Here is a 24,054-nt window from a genome sequence, read left to right on the forward strand (position 1 = left end):
ACAGTATAATCAATCTGAATCATATTTTATATTATGTAATTTTACATTATTTCTAAGTTTATATAATTGTGAATTAGTCCTATTTATCACTTTAACCATTGTTATTTATCCTTAGAAACTGTAGACAATGTTCAGCATTGTCAGTTCCTTGATGACAGAATTCTACAGTGTATAAAGCAGTATGCTGACAAGATTAAATCCGGCATACAGAATACAGCCACGCTTCTCAAAGAATTGCTTTCTTGGAAAGTTTTGAGCACAGAAGACTATACAACCTGTTTTTCTAGCAGAAATTTTCTAAATGAAGCAGTGGACTATGTTATTCATCACTTGATTCAAGAAAAGAACAGAGTAAAGACAAGAATATTTCTGCATGTTTTGAGTGAGCTTAAAGAAGTGGAGCCCAAATTAGCTGCCTGGATCCAAAAACTTAATAGCTTTGGTGTGTCCCTTTATATTCCAGAGCAATATACTTTAATAGGAAAGAAAAGTGTAGGTCTCTGAGTCATTTTCATTTTCCTGTCATATAATTTATAACTTTAAATTCAGGACTATAAATTTGTATGGTTAAGAATACTTTTCCAGGCCCAGCTACTTGGGAGGCTGAGGCAGGATGATTGCTTAATCTCAGGAATTTGAGACCAACCTGGCAATGTTGCAAGACCTGTCTCTAAAAGAATTTTTTAAAAAAAGAACTAAATATATGAAGGCCTTTAAAAAACAGAAAAACTATTACACACACACACACACACACACACCCCACAATTTTTAGGTTATTTTAAAGGTAGGTTACAATATACTTCTTCAAAAGGTGCAATCTAAGGAAAGACCAGTCAGTAAAGAAATCCAGACCTATATTAGACTAAACTATTTGTAAATGTGTAGATGTGTGAATACTAGGCACAACCATGGTAAGTACCACATCCTGGAGTCTGCCCCCTGCTCAGGAGCTGTGTTGAGAAGACAAATCTATAATTCAGATTATTTGAAGAAAAATTTAGAGGGAAGAGTTGATGAGACTAATTGCTCAGGGTCACCTAAGGCAAATCTGTATCTAGAGATTAAGAGAAACATATCCTAGGGTTGGACTGAGCTGTGGTAAATCACAGGATTATGTAACTCTGTACTGTGTTCTGACTTTAGTATCTTGGCTGGGAGAAGGGAAGAGTGAGCAAGCCCCCTGCCCTCCCCCAAAGCAGGCGCTTTGCCTAAAGCCATGCAGGACTGCAGAAGGCAGCTGCAGATACAGTTGTTGTGTAACACGAGGTAGGGATGCTTTGGGCACCTACCAGGGCACTATTTATCTTAGTGACTGGATAGCAACTGGCCTAGCACAATAGTTTATTCAGTCAGCAGCTATTAGATAAGAGGCTAAAGAAAGCCACAGGAAAAAGGCAGGGCCTTTAGCAGCAGACCACAGAGTAGGGCCTGCCAAGTCTCTGCCAGCCGTCCCCACCTGTTTGAATGTTTAGAAACATGGGGCTATTAGAATTCTAGGGTTTCAGAGAAGATATTGGTCAGTTTCTGCCAGAAGAGACAATGTAAGATGGCAGTAAGCCTGGCATAGTTAGACAGCTGAGCATGCCTGCTTTAAGCATAGATCCTCATGGATTTGTGATCCCGGAAAGTTATTTTTAAGTGACAAGATTGTCACTAGTGAGTATCCAGTAAGCAAATTATAAAGTTATTGCTTGCTTTAACATGCTTTAGGAGATACTCAGGACTGGAGAAGTAGGTTTGCCTGGGTTATGCTACACGGTCAAGATTGCCAGCCACTGTTCATTTAGGTAAATGCAGCACTTGAGCCCTCCAGCTCACTGGCAGGAAAGGGTGAACATGTCTTTTGATATAAACCATGGTTTTTTTTTGTTTTGTTTTGTTTTGTTTTTGAGACGGAGTCTCGTTCTGTTGCCCAGGCTGGAGTGCAGTGGTGCGATCTCGGCTCACTGCAAGATCCGCCTCCTGGGTTCACGCCATTCTCCTGCCTCAGCCTCCCGAGCAGCTAGGACTACAGGTGCCCACCACCACGCCCGGCTAATTTTTTGTATTTTTAGTAGAGACGGGGTTTCACCATGTTAGCCAGGATGGTCTCGATCTCCTGACCTCATGATCCGCCCGCCTCGGCCTCCCAAAGTGCTGGGATTACAGGCATGAGCCACCGCGCCCGGCCAATATAAACCATGTTTATTCTGAAGATTAAAGGTATTGTTTTAATAAGGATATATGTATACTATTTAAAGTAGCAATTTTTATTTAAAGTTGTGAAATGAGTTCAAGCATGTTAATTAATAAGGCTGTTACTACAGTCCTGAAGTAAAATGTACACTTACTTAACAAGTAAAGCAGTTTTCATTTCCTGGAATTTTACTTCTCATGAAACGGCTATTGGGTGGACTTACATCATGCACATATTTAACATAAAGAGAGGTCAATTTTTATGTTCAGCAAAAGATGGAGGAAAAGAGAGAGGAAAGGAAGGAGGGAGAGAGAGAAATAATAGAGCACTAGTGAGATAAATTTAACATTTCAATAGTGAACACTGCCTGCCTGCATTCCCCTCACTGAGCACAAGCTCTGACGTGGATAGGGAACGGGAATGTGCTATTTCTTCATTGGGCTCTCATAAATCTTTTATTGTGTGAGTATTCTACATGGTCCCTTATTCTGGTGTTTAAAGATCCTAATTTTCCTGCAACATGATCTCTGAAAGCTAACTCTTTAATCTAGAAGCAAGCAGTCTAGGGTAATTTTGACTCTGAGCAATCTCTGCTTCATTTGTTGACCTCGTTTGTTGACTAAGGCCCTCGGAAGAAGTGACCGTTTTGTATTAGAGGCATGATGGAGAAATTGGACAGAGCTCCTTTTTGCTGGCTGTTCATCAGGAGTGGGGCTTCACCGTCGTTTCAGTAGGAGTGTGTATGAGATTGCAGTCACCCTGTTTTCTAATTTGGAGAGTGGAGAATAAAAGTAGGCATACTGACCACCTTGATTTTTGTAGAGGGGGGTGAGGACCCACATTTTGGGGACTAAGGAATGTTATTTTAGGTGTTGGGGAATGGGTTTACCTGTTTCCTCTTTTAGACACATTTGGGAAGATTTCGCATGTTGTTGATGTTTAATTACTATGGAATCCATATAAAGAAACATAAAATCTTGCTAGTTTATACTAATTGGAATGAAAGTCATTATGAATTAGTGAAAACATTGTTTGGGTTTTTTTTTTTTTTAAGAGATAGGGTCTTGCCCCATCACCCAGGCTGGAGTGCAGTGGCGCCATCATAGCTCATTGTAGCCTTGAAGCAATCCCCCCACCTCAGCCTCCCAAGTAGCTGGACTACAGGCATTTGCCACCATGCCTGGCTAATTTTTTTTTTTTTTTTTTTTTTTTTTTTTTTGGTAAAGACGGGTCTTGCTATGTTGCCAGGGCTGGTATTGAACTCCTGGCCTCAAGTGATCTTCCAGCCTTGTCCTCCCAAAGTGCTGGAGTTACAGGCCTAAGCCACCATACCTGGCCTCATTGTTATATTTTTAAAGGAATTTAATGCCATGCTTTCATCTCCTAGGTCTAATAAAGGTAACTATGATAGTAGAAGGCTTTGGCCCACATTATTCAAATCTAATAGACAAGAATTATTACAATTAGCCTAACAATGTTAAATGGTCTTTCTAAAATGCCTAATAGCTTGAACGAATCTGTTCTCAACTATTTAAATGGTTTTGCTGAGAATATAAGCAAACTATAGTCAGCTGCTTTCAGAGATGTGAAACTGAATGTGATTTTACAGTAAATAATTTCCCTCCTTTTCTGATTTGGGTTTTGTTTTTATTACAGGCTTAGATGCCACAGGAACTTTCTTTTCTCGTTATGGAGCATCTCTTAAACAGCTTGATTTTAGTATCATGACTTTCCTCTGGAATGAGAAATATGGTCACAAACTAGACTCTATAGAAGGAAAGCAACTTGATTATTTCTCTGAGCTAGCATCACTGAAGGAAGCCCGTTGTTTAATATGGCTGCTAGAAGAACACAGAGACAAGTTCCCAGCATTGCATAGTGCTTTAGACGAATTCTTTGATATAATGGGTATGTGGACTGAGTTTAGATTTATATTACATTTAATCTTAAGGGGAAAAAAATCTGTGAAGGACCTAGCTTGTTTAAATATATAACAAAGAAAATAGTGAAAATTATTATGGTACAACCAGTTTATGTGGGGAAGTTAGTGATTAACAGTAGCAATTTTTTTATATCATGAAGCTTTTTTACTTTATCAGTCAAAGAGGTACTGAAATGTGGGTATGTTATGCTAACAATACACAATGTTCTTCCTGTCTTAGATATTTTCACAGCACCATGGGAAAGATTGCATGTTACATTGACAGAATCTATTAGCAAGTGGTTTGATTTATAGCATTTTAGAAAACATTGGCCTGCAGAAGTAGGTGATGTTTGCAGAACCTGGAATGGATAGCATTCTAGGATGTTTTAATGGGAAGAGCCTAGAACTGGGGGTCAGGAAAAGTAGGTTGTGGCACAGCTTCTTCCTTAGTTTAGTTCATTAAAAACCTTGTGGGTCCAGTGATGGGTGTTGAGAAGGAATTCAAAAATGCTTACACTTGTCTCTACCCTTGAGGACCTTGTGTTCTAGAAAAGAGAATAAGAAGCATGCACTAATAACAGTAACATGGTAGTAAGCTCAATACGGGAGGGCCAGAGAAAGTGCCAAGGGCATCAAAGGAAGGACCCAACACTTTCTTTCTCCCTGGGAGAGAGGAAAGCTGTGGTGCAGGGGTAGAGTCTCAGATGGGCTATGAACGTGAAAATGGAATTAGAAAGCTGGGTGTCAGGGCTTATTTGGAATTGGGGGCCCTATTTGGGTAATGGCATGGAGTCCAGCTTGAACTAACTAGCTAGCTAGCAGCTATTCCTTCTTTTCTCTTAGATCTTCATTTCCTCACATTAAAATGAGATGATTTGGAGGCAGTGACTTGTGTGGTCCTGTTTTACTTAAAAATTATAATATTCCTAGATTCTAAATAATAATTTCTTACCTTTCATACTATATGAACATATTATGATAATCCCCAAGTCCCTCAGAATCAGAAGCCTCCTTTATGTGTTGTTAGGAGTTAGACTTTTAAATGTCATGCTGTTTGTTTTAAAGGGTGCATTAAAAGGTCTGGCCTTGTACAATGGTGTCACAGATGATAAAGTTCCAATGCATATAAGGAAGCGGAAAGCTTACTTTTGACAACAAAAGTTCTTAGAAAAGAGCACACTCAAATACAGATGGCTTTATCTTTTCAGGATACTGCTTCATGACTGAAGGTGACATGCTACTTGATAGCCTGAATTTATTGCCATCAGTTTGCTGCTGCTGGTAATAAAATGCTGTCCCGGGACTGAGCTTACAAAACCTGATGCATGTTTGGATCACAAAACAAGACAACTAAAAAGGACACAATTCCCTCTCAGCGGACACTTGTCCTTTAACTTGTGTTCTCTACATATAATACACAGCACTTCCAGCTGCCACTGTTTCTCTGTTTCTAGTCATGAGGTCAGAAGCCACTAACCAAATTATTGGCAATCTCAATGGATTCTCAAGTCCAGTAGCTCTGCCTTCCACCTTCACCCCAAACATTTTCAGTTTTATCTCTTCATTTAAAAGAGTGGTTATATTTCTTAAAACTTTTCAAAATCCACTGATCTTGTAGATCAGAGTGTTTGACAATGTCACGAGTGCTGTGGTAATTGAGAGCCCCGACTTTTTCCCTGACCTCTTCATGCATGATCCCCTAGGGTATTTCTATGAGACAGCCAAAGACCCCCTTAAAGCAGTATGACTGAACCCACCTATCACATCTTCAGAGATCTGTTTTTCCTCAATTTATCTCAGTCAGTAACATTGTATATCTAGTATTTAAACAGGAAATTCTGTAATTAGTCTCAATTCTTTCTTTTTGGTATTAAGAGTATAACTTGTTTGTCATCAATCCAAATGAGCTTTGTCCTTGATCTGTCCTTTGCTGTCCACCCCACTTCCCGAGGCCAGGACCTTAGTTGTCTTTCCATAGTTAGACTACTATAGTAGCCTCCAAACTGGACTCCATGCCTCTAGAATCTCCCACTCTTCCATCTTCCTCTTATATTGCAGCTAGTGACTCTTCTAGAACATCTGTCTGATTCTGTTAACTATTCAATTTGGGAAACATTTGTTTAGTTTTACTTACAAATTAAGTTCACATCATCTGGGGTCTGGGTTCATCATCATCCTCTGTCTCTGAGCACACACCCCACTTCTGACTGTGCCCAAACCTGCCTTGTGCTTTCCTGCCTCCTGTCTTTGCTCACGTAGTTCCCCCAGCCATGCCCCACCCCTTTGCTTGTTCATTTTGAGAGTAACTTAAATGTCCCCTCTTCCTCAGAGTCCTCCTTGCCCCTCCTGTGGGCCTCTCCCATGCAGACTTCAGACTTGAATCCGTCATGAGCTTTGTTGCCTTGTGTTTCACGTGGTACTTAGCACGCTGGGTTACAGGAGTTTGTGTGTTTGTCTTTCTGGCGGTAGAACAGGAGTTCATCAATGGTAGGGACTGTCTTGTGCATCTCTATTCCCAGCACTAGCATAGATGGTACCTAGAAGGCACTCAACATTATGCTGAATCAGATTGAAGTTTTATGGTTCTTTGTAGTTGGTTTCCTGTTTAGTCAGCCATTTTGCCCTTGGTTTCTAAACCACAGTTGTGTCAAAGCCAAATAAGGAATAGAACATGGCCTCTGCCAGTAGTATGAGGAGTTGTTTTAAGGCTTTAGTGTATTATATGGAAATGTAAATATTTAGTTTCCTCACAAAACCATCTGTATATTCCTACAGACAGCCGCTGTACTGTGTTAAGGAAACAAGATAGTGGTGAAGCACCGGTAAGTTACTTGATCACTTGAAATCTTACGTTCTAATCTATGTTAAACCAAGGACTAGAGGGGGCCCCAGGCCAGTGTTTATTGACATCACAGCCAGCATTCAAGAACCACATTAAAAGGATGTCTGGGTAGTACGTACTATTTCATTAGAAAGTCACTGCCAGTTTTCCTCTCGGAATTGGAGCAATAATCAGCAAACTATGAGGCTTAAATTAGACAATTTCTATAAAGTTTCAGAGCTGATAAATATTAATATTCTAATTAAGAAAGGAAGAGTTCTTCATCTCCTGGCATAAAAATGAAAAGTTGTCTTTAATAACTGAACTTTTAATGTTTTGTCCTAGAAGGAAAACAAAGGGACTTTGTTTTGAGTGGCTCTAAATTGAGTTTAAGTTAAAACAGTTCCAGAGTTGTCTTCCTAAGTAGTTTGCAGTTGCCTTTTATTCATTCTTCAGAAATTCTTCAGTTTAGGAAAGTGAGTACACAGAGAAAAGCACAGCATTGTGGCAGTTTTCAGAGAAAGTTGCCCGTTTACTGATTTTCAGGAGCAAATCATCTATCTATATGAAATTTTGTCTTAATCTGCTCCATCAAATTTTGCCCGGCTAAGCAGGGAAACACAGCTGAAATACTCCATAAGGAGCTGAAGGCTTCTTTATTCACTATTTGTGCCCCAGTGTCTGGTCAGGTGCAGAATGTCTAGTTTGGCTTAGTAAAAGAAATATATTAATAATAAAAATACTATTATGGCATATAACTGGAATTACTTAAAAGTCTGATTAATTACTTGAAATAACATTCCAACCCTGTGGAAAATAAGATACAAATGTTGGAACAATTTAATTTTAGTTATAACATTAGGTATTATTAAATTTTGTTTGTTTTCTATTATAAATCATAGCACTTGGGCTGATACAGTGCAGTGTTATTTTTGTTAAACATTTTATGTACATTTAACTTATGGCTAGTCTGTGAAAACCAATATGGTTTCTTTATGTTGAGCTTGATAATGCTGTTATTTGAGTGTTCACTGATTTTTTTCACTCCATTTTTTAGTTTAGTTCAACCAAGGTGAAAAACAAAGGCAAGAAAAGGAAGCCAAAGGATTCAAAGGTATGGAGTATTTTCTGTATTAATTCTTGTCTAAACTCTCCAAAATACTTAGTTAGACATATACATTAGAATTGAGCAATTCTTGGGATATTTTGAAACATTTGTAGAGAAAGACTTTCTAGGACTTAAAGATGTTTTGGCAGTCTTCTACATTTTGAAGAAATTCCAGGTTCATATTATATAATAGCAAGTCTTGACACTCGTATTCTTTATTGTCCTTTTTATTTTTTTAGATATTTCTGAGTAAAAAAAAAATTGTCGTAATGTCCCAAAAAATAAATAAGTCTCAAAAAATAGATAACATATTTAAACTAAAAATGATGAATACTAATCATTATGACAGTCCCAGGATTGATAGAATCCCTTCCTTCCTCTCACCAAAGGCTCTCCTCCAAGCCCATGAGATAAGTAGGGCATTTTTATTTTTATTTTTGAGACAGAGTTTCCTTCTTTTGCCCAGGCTGGAGAGCAGTGGTACAATGACGGCTCACTGCAGCCTCCACCTCCCAGGCTCAAGTGATCCTCCCACCTCAGTCTCCTGAGTAGCCGGAATGACAGGCTTATGCCACCATGCCCAGCTAATTTTTTGTATTTTTTGGAGACATGGGGTTTTGCTATATTGCCTAGGCTGTTCTAGAACTCCTGGGTTCAAGCGATCTGCCCACCTTGGCCTTACAGGCGTGAGCCACTGTGCCAGAGTAGGGCACAATTTTTAATCTTTTGTGGGTTCTTCATGGCTCTTGTGTGTATGTGGGGAGCAGAAAGGGGGATGGAGTGAGAGAGTAGCAGATCTTCAAAGGATGAGAACAGCTAAGGAGTTCCAATACAACTTTTATTTTTATCTTTGACTATATGTATTTAGTTTAGATAAAATGGAAGTTTAAACTGAGTAACATTTAAATTTTTTTGGAGCATTGGAAACTATCCTAAATGTTAATTTGAGCTTATTTTTGGCTGTTGAAACTTTTATTACTATGTGTTCCTGTTTATAAGAAAATTTGGATAGATCTTGTATATTAGCAATTTGTATGTGTGTTTATATAAGCATTCATCAATTTTAATGATTTTTTTTCTTTAATGGAATTTTAAGGTAGAAAATCATTGTCATTTTTCTGTCTGTTAAACCAGCCTATGTTAGTTGGGTCTGGAACAACTTCAGTAACTCCTAATAATGAGATCATCACTTCAAGTGAAGACCATAGGTAAGTATAATTTTTAAATTTTTGCTTCATTTTAACTCAAATGTCTTTACTTAATAAGTTGTGTTAATTTAATATATATAAACTTGTGTGTTATTTCCCTAACTTTCCTTTCTAAAGCTGTGCATATGACAACCTGATGTAATTCCATCTTGATTACATTTATATGGCATGGCTAGAAGGCATTAAGAATTCATTCAAACTGTGTTAAAGTCACAACACTGGTGACATTCATTCACTAAGTACATATTGAGAACATACCATGTGCAAGGCTCTGTGGGAAAATCATAGAAAAATGTCTAGAAATTATTCTTTAAAATAGTCAATAAAGAGAATGTCCTGTTAATACTTACTAGCATTTTTGATGTAAGAGAGGAAGCTGTTTTGGGAGCTGTATATGATGTTATGTTTTCACCTTATATATTAGTGATTTTCAATGCCATCTGGTTGTCGAAAGTGAGTTTTCAATAAACAAATATTTAAGAAATAAAACTAGTGAGTAGCAGTAACCTTTTTATATCATATTCCTTTATGAACCAAAAATGTACAACATGGTTTTTTTTTCCACATTTCTTAAAGGAGCTATCAGAACAGTTAAAAATTTACGTGGTCATTTTCATGGATTCCTTCAGTAGGGTAATTGTTTTAAGTTAAAATAATAGCCTGTCTTAGTTTGGGCTGCTATAACAATATTCCATAAACTGGGACGCTTACAGACAGAAATTTATTTCTCACAGTTCTGGAGGCTGGGAAGTCCAAGATCAAGGTACTGGCAGATTCAGTGTGTGGTGAGGGCCTGCTTTCTGATTCATAGATGGTGCCTCCTCATGGTGGAAGGGACAAGGCAACTCTCTGGGGCCTCTTTTATAAGGGCACTAAGTCCATTCATGGGGCAGAGCCTAATTACCTCCCAAAGAATCCACATCCTAACACCATCACATTGGTGATTAGGTTTCAACATATGAGTTTTGCAGGAACACAAACATTCAGACCATAGCATAGCCTTTACTGAGATTGATTCTTATGTATCAGACATTGTTTTGGGGGTTTACATACATAAACTCTTTCAATCCACTTATCCCGCCTAGGAGGTAAGTGCTATTATATTCTGTCCAATGTACAGATAAGGAAACTCTGAGGCACAGTGCAGAGCGACTTGCCCAAGAACACAAAGCTTATAAGTAGCAGAGCTGGGATTTAAGTCATGCAGCCTGGTTTTAGAGTCCACACTCAAACTACTACATCTTTTTAGAGTGCTAACATCTTACATTTAAAAGAAACTTTTGTTTAGATGGAGTTACGCTCTTGTTGCCCAGGCTGGAGCACAATGGCGTGATCTCAGCTCACCGCAACCTCCGCTTCCTGGGTTCAAGCAATTCTCCTGCCTTAGCCTCCTGAGTAGCTAGGATTACAGCCATGCGCCATAACACCTGGCTAATTTTGTATTTTTATTAGGGATGGGGTTTCTCCATGTTGGTCAGGCTGATCTCGAACTCCTGACCTCAAGTGATCCGCCCGCCTCAGCCTCCCAAAGTGCTGAGATTACAGGCGTGAGCCACCACACCTGGCTTAAAAAAACCTTCGATTAATACCATTTACCAGTCTCAGTCTCACTTTCACTTAATTTATAGCAGTTATAATACAATCTTCATTTGTCTTTCAGTCATTTAACAAGTTATAATTAATGCAACTTTCTTTTAAAATATGGAGTTTTAAGAATTTTGCTCTTTGGAGCAAGACTAAATAATTGAAAGTGCTTACTTAGATTGTCAGATATGATATTTCTTGCCTATAACTGTGGAAGGGTAACTTTTCTACACTAGGTTCCCTGGTGCTATTTTTTTGCAACATAGTGCTGAGCAATATATTGCCATTATTGTGTTTATTTCAATTAGACATTCTTCTGGTTAAATAATAAACCAAAGGTCTGTCATCCACAAAATTGGGTGTTTTTTGTTGTTATTTACCAGCAATCGAAATTCAGATTCTGCAGGCCCATTTGCAGTGCCTGACCATCTTCGGCAAGACGTAGAAGAATTCGAAGCTCTCTATGACCAACACAGTAATGAATATGTTGTCCGCAATAAGAAGCTATGGGACATGAACCCAAAACAAAAATGTTCAACTCTATATGAGTAAGTGGGTTGAAATTTTTACAACCATTATTTTATACTGAGGCTGCCAATTAAAGATCAGAAGTTGTTTAATTTGTGCCTGTTTTTAGAGATTTTGCCACATTTTACACAAAGTTAATTTAGGATTTTTTTTTTTTTTTTTGAGACAGAGTCTTGCCATGTCACACAGGCTGGAGTGCAGTGGTGCAATCTCTGCTCACTACAACCTCTGCCTCCCAGGTTCAGGTGATTCTCATGCCTCAGCCTCCTGAGTAGCTGGGATTACAGGCTTGCACCACCATGCCTGGCTAATTTTTGTATTTTTAGTAGAGAAGGGGTTTCACCATGTTGGCCAGGCAGGTCTCCAACTCCTGGCCTCAAGTGATCTGCCCGCCTCAGCCTTCCAAAGTGGTGAGATTACAGGCATGAGCCACCTCGCCCCACCCTGAGGATTTTTAATTATTAAATTCAGAGTCCTAATGATTATTGATTTTGTCAGTTTGAGCTACTAAGTCAATATTGAGTGGGGTGGATAAAACAAGTAAAAAATTCAGGAAAATCTCAGAAATAGCTTACCATTTTGAGCTTTGTGTTATTAAATAGTGCATGAGGCCTTCCTTTTAAGAAAATAAATCAAGGGCTGAGGTCTGTAATAGAGTATTAATTTAAAAGCCAACTCTTCTCCTGGAAGTCCTGTCAGTAGCATATCCACCATATGGCCCTTTCTTCTGTTCCCCTGTATTGCATCATTCCTATTTAGTTCTGTGCTCTTAGATCCTTCTTCATGGTTTTTCTTTAGAGTTGAAATGCTGAGCAAATCATATTTCCAGAGAACTCCTGGATGACAGTGTGGAAACAACTGTAAAATTATACTGTTATTTCTTAAAATATGCTAGAATTTGCTTCAGGCATCCAAAAGTAAAGCTAAAGTATGTAGTTTTCAGTATTTACTGTACACAAATTCAAATAGGATTTGTTTTTGAGATTTGATTTTCTCTTTTTATTTAAAATTCTTATTGGCATTATTGTTATCTTTCCTGAATAAATTTTGTGTTGTTGTTTTTAGAATAAATTATATAATCACATAGTTGAAAGTTATAAAATAACTTTGATTTCCTTTTGCTTTCCCCTGCTCCCAGAAAAGTTTTAAATGATCATTTTCTAGGAGGTAGACAAAATTTTCTTTATAGTATCATTGATTGCAGTTAACCTTATGTTTGTTATATTTGTTGCTGGGGAAAGGTTGAGATCAGTGAAAAGTGAAACAGTGTTTTCCTTTGGGAGAGTAAAAGTATTTTTCAAATAGACTATTCAAGTACTTCCTTATAGTAACTCACGTAAATGTAAATTTTTTCCAAGTTACTTCTCTCAGTTTTTGGAGGAACATGGTCCCTTGGACATGAGTAACAAGATGTTCTCTGCAGAATATGAGTTTTTCCCAGAAGAAACTCGACAGATACTAGAAAAAGCAGGAGGTTTAAAACCTTTTCTCTTGGGATGCCCTCGTTTTGTTGTTATTGACAACTGTATTGCATTGAAGAAAGTTGCATCACGGCTCAAGAAAAAAAGGAAGAAGAAAAACATTAAAACAAAAGTAGAAGAAATTTCAAAAGCAGGAGAGTATGTACGAGTTAAATTACCACTGAATCCAGCTGCTAGGGAATTTAAACCAGATGTAAAGTCTAAACCAGTGTCAGATTCATCTTCAGCACCAGCTTCTGAAGATGTGAAACCCACACCTGTATCTGCAAATTCTCCCAAGCCAGCTTGTGAAGATGTGAAGGCCAAATCAGTATCCGACAATTCTTGTAGACAAGTTTCTGAGGATGGGCAACCCAAAGGGGTCTCTTCTAATTCTCCCAAACCAGGCTCTGAGGATGCAAATTACAAGCGAGTCTCCTGTAATTCCCCCAAACCGGTTCCTGAGGATGTGAAACCAACTTATTGGGCTCAATCCCATTTGGTCACAGGATACTGTACGTATCTTCCTTTCCAGAGATTTGATATCACCCAGACACCACCAGCATACATAAACATGTTACCAAGTTTGCCCCAGTACACCAGCATATATACACCCTTGGCCAGCCTTTCTCCTGAATATCAGCTACCAAGATCAATACCAGTGGTGCCATCTTTTGTAACCAATGACAGAGCAGATAAAAATGCTGCTGCCTATTTTGAGGGTCATCATTTGAATGCTGAGAATGCTGCTGGTCACCAGATTGCCTCCGAAACACAGATCCTTGAGGACTCTTTGGGAATATCTGTAAAGTCACACTGCAGCACAGGTGATGCTCATACAGTCCTGAGTGAGTCTAACAGAAATGATGAGCACTGTGGAAATTCTAACAACAAATGTGAAGTAATTCCAGAAAACACCAGTGCAGTAACAAACATTCCACATGTGCAGATGGTTGCCATTCAGGTAAGAGTTAAATAGAAAAGTCTTCTTAATACTGAAGTTAAATTTTCCTTTTTATTTTTCATTGCCGTTATATTTACAAGAATCCTTAAAGTTGATTGACTTTATAATGATTAATGAAGCTTTTGCCTGAAAATATTTTTAAAATATGAACTATTTTGTGAGGCATGACAGGTAATCTTCTCAGAAAGAAGCTTGGGTCCAGTAAATAATACCCATCTTTGCTACCGAAATTCTACACACATTGAGAAATAAGACAGCAGGTGGAGCCAAAATGTCATCCTAAGAATTAATAAAGGTGCTGGAGGAGAAGGTAGCTGTTTGTAGGAAAGTTCAAGTGCTGGCTGGCAGTGTAGCCTGCATCACAGTGCCTTACCTGCCAGTTACAGGAGGGCCCACCTGGAGGCCTTCCAGCATGGGGTGCCTGCCCCATAGGACTTACTGCATGGAGGAGGAAGGGAAAATGTGCTGGCAGCTCCTCAGAAAGAGAAGGAAAAAGGAAGACCCTGACCTACACAGGCCCAGCTTCTCCTGTCAAACCAGGGGAGGAATGAGAATGTTAAAAAGAGACAGCCAGGTAGAAACAAGAGGGATGTGTATGAGTTCCTTCCTAACAAGCATGAGATGAAATCAAGATTCTCCTATGGTTGCCTTTATAGGGTATGAATTCATTAAATCCTTATTGAATTGCCCCACTCCTCATTATGTTTTCTAGGAAGCTTTGAAAAAAATAGGTTAAGAGCAATGGATCATAATCATTTTCAGTTATACTAATTCCAAATAACTTTCCTAATATACATGTTTATAGAAAGCATGGAACATAATCTAAATGGGAAAAAAACTTGAAAAAATTGTGGGTGTGTTTTAAAGTGTTATTACTTGATGGGCTTATTTTACTAGAGCAATTGAGATAGAGTGAATTTTAATTTTTTGTTTTGCCCACAGGTATCTTGGAACATAATACACCAAGAAGTCAATACTGAGCCATATAATCCTTTTGAGGAACAACAAGTGAGTCAAAATTACGTTAAACTGTTTAAAGGTTTAGTTTTCATTAATTTATCTAGATGGAATGATGAACTAGAACTATTTTGGAGTCAGCTTATTCCACACAAAGTTATCATGGAATAAGCTTGAGAACATAACAAAAAAATGATTTTGTTTTTATTGTTGAAATTTCAGAAGGAAAGGAAAAGGTAATTTTTTTCCAGCATATTTATTTCAAATTAAAAGTGTTATTGTTTTATTTTATTATTTTTTAAATTTTATTTTATTTATTTTTATTTTTATTTTTTTTGAGACAGGGTCTCACTGTCACCCAGGCTGGCCAGCTTTATTGTTTTAACTGGTATAATGAGCATGTAATAATTTATAAGTAAGCTTATTCATGTGAGTAATACAGAAAGATATTATAAAGACCTTCTCTACTATAATAATGATTCAATTAGAAAACCTACTAATATAATTTACTTCGTTAATATGCATCATAAGAGAAAAGTTGTCTTATCAACTCAAAGTTGCTGAGAAGGTATTGGATAAAATTCAGGTCACTGTCTTGACCAAAACTAGTAAGAAAATGGGAATTGATGAATATTTCTTAACGTGCTAATATTTTAAGCCAAAAGCCATCATCTTGCTTAGTGGTAAAACATCACCATTAATATTTATTATTATCCTGGGTATATTAACTGAGAAAGCAGATATGAGAAAGAAAGAAGATAGAAAAGAGGAGATGTTTGTATCATTATTTACAGAGGCTAAGGCTGTGTACCAGGAAAATCCAAAATGATCAACTGAAAACATATACTAACCTGTATAAACCTATACTTGTATATAAAAATATATACAAACAGTTACCTGTTAGAAAGTATGTTGAAAGAAAATATTTTCATACCAAAAAAGAGATAAAATACTTAAATGTATACAAAGAAAATTTTTAAAATGCTATGGAGAGACACATAGAAGCCTTAAATGAAAAGATATTTCATGTACTTTGATAAGAATACCTATTATGATAATGAGATTGGTTCTCCCTAAAGCTTTTTAAAATTTAACACAATCCCAGTATATACATGAACAGGGCAAATTAGTTATGTATATTGCTGTATATACAGCAAACAACTTCAAAGCTAGTGGCTTAAAACAGTAAATATTTCACAATTGTGAAATCTCACAATTTCGCTAAGTCAGGAATTCAGGAGCAGTTTAGCTGGATGCTTCTGGAGATTCTCATGTAGCTAGCCAAGATGTTGACCAGGGCTTGGTCATCTGCGGGAGTAACTGCGGCCAGAGGCTCTACTTCCAAGATAGCTCACTCACATGGCTAGCAAGTGGGTGTTGGCAGTTGTCAGGAAGCTTCAGTTCCTTGCCTTGTGGACCTCCACCTAGCCCTGATGACCTCATGGGGCTGGCTTTTCCCAGAGTGTGTGATCCCAGGCAGAAGCTGCAATGCTTTAGGAAGTCACAAATTATCACTTCTGGTGCATTCTCTTGGTCACATAGATCAATCCACCAACCCTGATACATGGTAGGAGAGGTCTATACAAGGCTGTGACTACCAAGAGGCTTGGTTACTGCACAGGATTAATTTAAAACTAGACAAATTGATTTTAAACTTCATATGTAAAAATGAACATCAAGAATGGGTATGGAAGAGAAACTGTAAGAAAAGGAGTTGTGCAACTAAATATCAAAACACAATATAAATCTATCTATATTACCACATACATAGACCATTAATATGAGAGTGCCTGGCCAACATGTTGAAACCCCGTCTCTACTAAAAATACAAAAATTGGCCAGGTGTGATAGCTCACCTGTAATCCCAGCTACTTGGGAGGCTGAGGTAGGAGAACTGCTTGAACCTGGGAGGCGGAGGTTGCAGTGAGCCAAGATCACGCCACTGCACTCCAGCCTGGGCGACAGAGTGAGACTCCATCTCAATCCATCAGTCAATCAAGATGGTAAATTGGCTGGGCATGGTGGCTCATGCCTGTAATCCCAGCACTTTGGGAGGCTGAGGTGGGTGGATCACGAGGTTAGGAGTTTGAGACCAGCCTGGCCAACATAGTAAAACCCCATCTCTACTAAAAATAAAAAAAAAATTAGCTGGGCGTGGTGGTGGACACCTGTAACCCCAGCTACTTGGGAGGCTGAGGCAGGAGAATCGCTTGAACCCAGGAGGCACAGGTTGCAGTGAGCCAAGACTGCGCCACTGCACTGTAGCCCGGGCGACAGTGCAAGACTCTGTCTCGAAAAAAAAAACAAAAACAAAGATGGCAAAGTATCAGTGAGCAAAAATTGGATTATTAAATACATAGTTAGGAGAAATGGATTGCCATCTAGAAAAAATCAATCTTCGTCCCTACCTCATTCCTTATACCAAAATAAGTTCCAGGCAGATTAAAGATTTTAGCATAAAAAATGGACCTATAAAAGTATCCAGGAAAAAAACGGGAAAAATTTTTTATAAGATCAGTAAATAGCATGGGAAAAAAGTATGTTTATATACATATACACATGCATGTAATGTGTATATCCTATATGCATAGCATATGTATAACAACAAATATATACACATATATACACATACACATGTCAAAACACAGAAGACAAACAAGGAAAATTATGTGCAGTGTGAAACAGAGAACTAATTTTCTTAACATACAAAGTTTCTATCAATCAGTAAGGAAAAGATTAACAACCTGTCACAAAGATGAGAATGGATGTGAATAGACAATTCACAATGAAAGAAATACAGATGATTTTTAAACATATAAACAGATGCCCACCCCACTTGAAATAGGAAAAGCAATCATTCACATTTTGAAAGATAGTGAAACTGAAATTTCTGGGAAGGCAGTTAGGAATCGATCTCCACTGATATATGTATAGAGAGACCAGTGAGTCAAGGGGATTTGTATGTTTGTTTTGTCTGTATTTGAATCAGCAGAAAATTGAATACAATCTAAACCTCCAACAATAATGGACTAGTTAAATTATGATATGCCTATAAAATGAAATATCATGCTGTCATTTAAAAAGCAGTTCTATAGTTAGATATGGAATGTTTGACAAGATCAATGTCTAGTTAAGTAGGAAGAAGGTCAGAACTTGTGTTTCCTGCTGCTATTTATACAAATAGTGTTTAGTTTTTGCTAATGATAAAAATAATATATAGAGTTCTTAAATTTTTTAAATGAATAATACCAAAAATTATGAAAGAAAAATTGAAAATCATCTACCTTCCCATCACTCATGTTAATATTTTGATGTGTAGCCTTCCAGGATGTTTGAACATTTACATATAATTAAACAATAGTTTTTAAAAGATGGGATCACAGCATATATATTGTATTTGAAATTTGCCAGCTTCAATTAATATATTGTAGACTTGTTTCCATATCAGTAAATACGATTTATAGCATCATTTTAAATGGATACTTGGTTTTCCATTTTATTAATGTGTGATCATTTATTTGACCAATTTCTCGTTGTTGAATATTTAGATTGTATCAGCTTTTTATGCTTACAAGCAGTCTTATAGTGAACATTTTGGCCTGTTTACTGTTGTTGAAGTCTTATGCTTTGCTTAGCTTTAAACCAGGTAGGCTCTGTTGTTTAATGAGTCAGTGCTTTTGACCATCAAATGAATGTTTTTATCAGTGATGGGAATGTTCACAAATGCTTTCTTAAATTAGCTCTTAGTTTTAGGACCTTGATGCTAGTATAGTTGATTGCTGGCTTCTCAACCAGTGAGAATTGCATTTGAATCCCAGCATTGCTACTTTCTTCTGGGACTTTGAGAAGTTGCCTCACTTGGTTTTCTGATCTATTAAAGGCAAACATAATGTATTTCTCACAGAAGTATCGTGAAGTTTAAATGTAATAACATAGAGGTGGCATTTAGCTTCCTGCCTGTCTCTGTTGGTAATTTGGGGCATGTAAATTCATTCATGATAGCAAGTTACTATTCACCGTGATCCTTTTGCTGAATTAAAAATTAAAATGGAGGTAAAGTCTTAAACCATAAAATTTTGCTCCTGGGTGATAGTAAGGTTGACTGTTTAATTAATTTAGTTAAGCATGGACTCTATTTATAGTACTAAATTTTCAGTCTGGGCAGACATAGTGGCATGCTCCAAGGCAAAAGGGCATGGATGGTCAATCTGACCATAATTCACAGTTCTCTAACTGACCATTCACAGAGTTTCAAATACTTAATTCCCTGCTTTTTTACACTTGAAAGATACTAAGGTATTGGGGGAAGGTACAGGAAATGTCAGAACTGGACCAGGTTTGTGCCTGGGATAGATTTCTAAAGCCTAGCTGCCATAGGGAGGACAGTTACCTGCAGCTGGAGAAGCTGCCAGCGTCAAACAGATGCTCTTTCAGAGTTATATGCAGTTTGAAAAGTTTTAAAAAATAATTACATAAATGACATTTATTGTTTGCCAACAGAATGGTTTCTGGGTTTCGGGTTTTTTTTGTTGTTAAGCTGGTGCAAGAAATATAACTGACAGTAATTCATAGATAATATTTTAATTTGTCATTTTGAAATAACCAGCAACTATTTATTTGAAACACCTAAAAGTAAAGCCAAAGTTAAAATGTTCTGTTTATATCTAAAATATGTATAATATGTGCAGCTTTTTAAACCTAATAAATAATCGTTGGTGTTAATTGTGGAGAGTGACATTTAAATCAAACTGTTGATCTGATATTGAACCCTTCTAAAGCAAACATTCAGAACTAATTATAGTATAGATTGAAGAATTTATGAATTCCAATAATATGAATGATTGTATTTATAAAAGAGCTGGTTTTGCTAAACAGTGTTTAGGGGTTTTTAATTCCTGAATGATTGTGACATTTCCCTTGTAAATTTTCATCTGCCTTTTACTCTCCTTTGTTTATTTTAAGAAACAGTAAAGAACAAGAGCATAAGTAGGCATTTTAAATGATTTTTAATAGATTGTTTTGTAATTCACTTTTAGGGGGAAATTTCACGGATTGAAAAGGAGCACCAAGTATTACAAGACCAACTTCAAGAAGCGTATGAAAATTATGAGCAGATAAAACTTAAAGGCTTAGAAGAGACCAGGGACCTGGAAGAGAAGTTGAGAAGGCACTTAGAAGAAAACAAGGTAATCCTATCTGAAACCTGTCTTTAATTGCATATAGCATAGTTAGGAGAATGTGAGTGTAACTGTGCTTGTGCAGCCTCAGCTGAACTTCTGCATTGTTGGCTAAACAAAAGATTCTTTCTCAGAATTGCCTGCTTCAGATTTTTTCATGACATATTAAAGTGGCTGTTGCCATGCTTTAGAACTTCTACAAACTGCCTTATGAGAAAGGAGCTGTAAGTCTGGGTTTTCATTTAGCTATAGTTCAGTTTCCTTGGTTAACTAAAACTCTATTTTATGGTGACTGAGCTCTGAGGTAAATTCTTGTTTATATTGAGAGGCAGCATAGCAATAGAGGTTCAGAATGAGAGCCCTGGAGACAGACTGGCTGGGTTCAGATGTAGGCATGGTTCTATACTAGTTCTAATCTTGGGCAATTTACCTAACTTCTCTGTGCTTTAGTTCCTTACCTGGAAAATGTGAGTAATAATAACTCACATTTTGTATGGTTAGATTAATACTTATAAAGTACTTAAAACTGCCTCGTTAGTAAGGACTCAGTAAGTATTGGCTGCTACTGTTGTTATCATCATCTTCATCTTACTCCTAAGGAAGTATAAGAATAACACAAGGAGCCTTAGACATACTAGAACTGTAAAGTCACCCAGAGTATTTTGTTGAGATCTGCTGACCTTGAATTCTGTTAGTCAAGACTGATCATCAGATACATGGCTAGTGGAGGGATAGCAATTAGTGGCAAAGCCAGATTGAATTAGTGAGAAAATGGAATCACAGATGTGAGGAAATCATGGTGCATTTGTTTTTAAAAGCTACCATCATCTGTTTAGAAAGGTAACAAAAGAATATTAATTCATTTAAGAAAGGAGGAATTTGTTCCAGAAGTCTGGATCGATAGCTGGGGTAACATATTAAATAGAAGAAAACTAGCTTAGTGGGACCTTAATCAGGAAACCTGTTTACTAAGATTTTAGTAGAAATCTTAGGGTCAGTTTGTAAAGGTAACTGTCATAACATTCCCCAGGAGCTGTTTATACTCAAGATGAGACTGGGGAGATTCTAAGGACAAGAAGAATTAGATAGATCCTGAGACTTTACTCAGTTTCTTGGCTGAGAGAAGTAAAAAAGAACAAAAGCAAAATCCTACATAGCATAGTGACACATGGAACACAAGTTTCTATAAGCTACTTGGGGGTTTAACAAAACAAAATAGTTTTATAAACTTTATATTGCCTCAGGAAACTTCAGTTTTATAAATCCATGTGGAAATGCCTGTAGCTGCCTGTTTGAGTGATGAGGCAGATTGGAGACATAGTCTTAAAGGTAGCATTCAGCCGGTGAGGTTATCTTTCTTTCTGGCAGAGGCTTTCCCGGCTTTATAAATTGCTGGTCTGACTGTGTGTTCTGTGTGCACAGTTCATCAAGGCTCTTTCTTTGTACAGCCAGTCCAGAAGAGTCTGGGAAATAAAGCACCCAGGGAGGGCTCCAGCTCTCCGGCTTTTTTTAACTTGTTAAGGCTTTGAGTCTGCTGTTGTGTGGCCCTACTCAAGAGTGCCTTAAAAGGGCAATTACTAAGCCCCCCAAATTATAGGCCTGATAAGTTATTAGACTTACCACATAAAATGTATACCGATTCCCTACCAGGATAAGTTGCTAATCTGAGTTCCTTGGGTTGGTGTCCACACAAGAGTAGATGAGATTTAGCCACAGTCATTCCTTTATTAATGGTGGTTATGCTCAGAGCTCATGGAGAAATTTCTTATAAACATAGAAGGAAATGAGTGGCTTTTCCTGATATTTCCCGTTGGCCTTTGACTGCAGATTGCTGAGGTTATGAGCTAACCAACTTTTCCTTTTACTCCAGTTACTTGATGCCACTTTTAGATGTAGCAAATGCATACCCAGCTCCTTATAGAGAACAGAAAAACAGGGAAGCTATAGAAATCTGAGTGCATTAGTGTCCTACTGCCCACATCACACCCCAGCACCTCCACATAATAGCTTTGTGTTGTTAGACAATTTCTTCAACCTTTTTGACCCTCAGTCTTCTCATTAATAATGTATTGTCTACTTCACAGCTTTGTGAGGCCTCACCTGGGGTGGTTGAAAAAGAACAGGGGCTAGCCAGAGATAGTAAGTACAGTACTCAAGGAGGAACTGTCCCACCCAAAATTCTACTTGTGCCTCTGCTAAGAAAATTGTTTTTTTACAAACCACTTTAAGAATACTTAGCATATGGCCAGGCGCGGTGGCTCAAGCCTGTAATCCCAGCACTTTGGGAGGCCGAGGCGGATGGATCACGAGGTCAAGAGGTCGAGACCATCCTGGCTAACATGGTGAAACCCCGTCTCTACTAAAAATACAAAAAAAAAATTAGCCAGGTATGGTGGCGGGTGCCTGTAGTCCCAGCTATTCAGAAGGCTGAGGCAGGAGAATGGCGTGAACCCGGGAGGTGGAGCTTGCAGTGAGCTGAGATCACGCCACTGCACTCCCGCCTGGGCGACAGAGAGAGACTCTGTCTCAAAAAGAAAGAATGCTTAGCATATACAGGCCAGGCACGGTGGCTTACACCTGTAATCCCAGCACTTTGGGAGGCCAAGGCGGGCATATCACCTGATGTCAGGAGTTTGAGACCAGCCTGGCCAACATGGTGAAACCCCATCTCTACCAAAATTACAAAAATTAGCCGGATGTGGTGGTGGGCGCCTGTAATCCCAGCTACTAGGGAGGCTGAGATGGGAGAATCACTCGAACCCAGGAGGCAGAGGTTGCAGTGAGCCAAGATCGCAACACTGCACTCCAGTCTGGGTGATAAGAGCTAGACTCCATCTCAAAAAAAAAAAAAAGAATGCTTAGCATATACTAAGCATCAGTAGAAATCTGAGCGAGGTATTATATATAGCTGATGGGGTTCTATTATTATTCATGAGCTAGGAATGGCCTCTATAGGTAATTAAGCCAGTTATCTATTCTCTGCCGGTGGAAAAGTGGCTTTTTAAATATTTTTTTTATTTTTTAGATGGAGTCTTGCTCTATCGCCCAGGCTGGAGTGCAGTGGCGTGATCTCAGCTCACTGCAGCCTCTGCTTCCTGGGTTCCAGCGATTCTCCTGCCTCAGCCTCCCGGGTAGCTGGGATTACAAGCACACACCACCAAGCCTGGCTAATTTTTGTATTTTTAGTAGAGATGGGGTTTTGCCATGTTGGCCAGGCTAGTCTTGAACTTCTGACCTCCTGTGATCCTCCCACCTCGGCCTCCCAAAGTGCTGGGATTACAGGCGTCAGACACTGTGCCTGGCCAAAAGTAGCTTTTTTAAAGCCAGAATCTCTTGTTGTTTTTATTGTACCCTAACCTATGACTGGCAGGTTATAACTGGTTGCAGTATTGCTGAAGGACATAGGTTCATTTTTGTTTGAGAATAAAATTCGCATAACTTTTTTGCTGTTTTAACCATTACAAAGTGTACAATATAGTGGTTTTTTAAATATTCACATTATTGTGTAACCATTACCACTGTCTAATTCCAGAAAACTTTTATCACCCCCAAAAAGAAACCCCATATTTATTAATCAGTCACTCCATATCTGCCCAGGACATATGGTCTTAAGGTGCTTTAATGAGATGCTAAAATGGGCAATGAGTCAACATTAGCTCTTAAAACACTGTCAAATTACTTGGCCCAGAATAATTTACGGGGTAGAATTTTGGACCTTTGTCTGTATTAGAACAGAATCTTGGCCCTGCCTGCCAAAACTTCCTAAGCCCACACTGGTGCGGAGGTGGGATTCTCCTCTTCAGTCATGGGTCCTTGTCAAGTTCAGCCTTTTTTAAATCTAACATTCATGAAGCTCCTACTATGTGCTATACTCAATTGTTTTTACGTGTATTTAATCTCAAAACAGTCCTTATACAATAGTGTTATACTCTAGTACATAAATCTCCATGTTACTGGTGAGGAAATGGAGGTGGGAGCAGCTGATGCAGCTTGCCCCAAGCCACACCAGTACGAAGTGGCAGAACAGGCCATGTCAGGCTTCAGAGCCTGTGCATTTGTTCTCCCTTAAGAGAAGGTCAGCTCCACGGCCCAGTTCAACTAACTGTTAGGAACTTTTCTCACCACTTTACAGCAGTGTAGGCATATC

At 38.1% G+C, this 24,054-nt stretch overlaps 1 protein-coding gene and 1 long non-coding RNA gene across 18 annotated transcripts in view; one reads left to right on the plus strand and one right to left on the minus strand.

Moving 5' to 3' along the window:
• Positions 1-6,299, minus strand: part of LOC129022593 (uncharacterized) — a 27,963-nt gene extending 21,664 nt beyond the window's left edge. The window contains exon 1 of the long non-coding RNA XR_008496481.2: positions 6,235-6,299. This is a non-coding gene — a long non-coding RNA (uncharacterized LOC129022593). The remainder of the gene's footprint in view (positions 1-6,234) is intronic.
• The window catches only part of TTC3 (tetratricopeptide repeat domain 3), a 130,789-nt gene that overhangs the window by 75,311 nt on the left and 31,424 nt on the right, over positions 1-24,054 (plus strand). For all 17 annotated transcript variants that reach the window (XM_063659743.1, XM_063659733.1, XM_063659739.1 and 14 more), the window contains 9 exons: positions 116-442; positions 3,833-4,084; positions 6,876-6,922; positions 7,979-8,035; positions 9,164-9,237; positions 11,205-11,369; positions 12,708-13,773; positions 14,716-14,781; positions 19,767-19,916. In XM_063659743.1, the coding sequence (XP_063515813.1) occupies positions 116-442; positions 3,833-4,084; positions 6,876-6,922; positions 7,979-8,035; positions 9,164-9,237; positions 11,205-11,369; positions 12,708-13,773; positions 14,716-14,781; positions 19,767-19,916 (2,204 nt within the window). The remainder of the gene's footprint in view (positions 1-115; positions 443-3,832; positions 4,085-6,875; positions 6,923-7,978; positions 8,036-9,163; positions 9,238-11,204; positions 11,370-12,707; positions 13,774-14,715; positions 14,782-19,766; positions 19,917-24,054) is intronic.

The sequence above is a fragment of the Pongo pygmaeus genome, chromosome 22 (genome assembly GCF_028885625.2).
Source record: "Pongo pygmaeus isolate AG05252 chromosome 22, NHGRI_mPonPyg2-v2.0_pri, whole genome shotgun sequence".
Classification (NCBI taxonomy): Eukaryota; Metazoa; Chordata; class Mammalia; order Primates; family Hominidae; genus Pongo; species Pongo pygmaeus.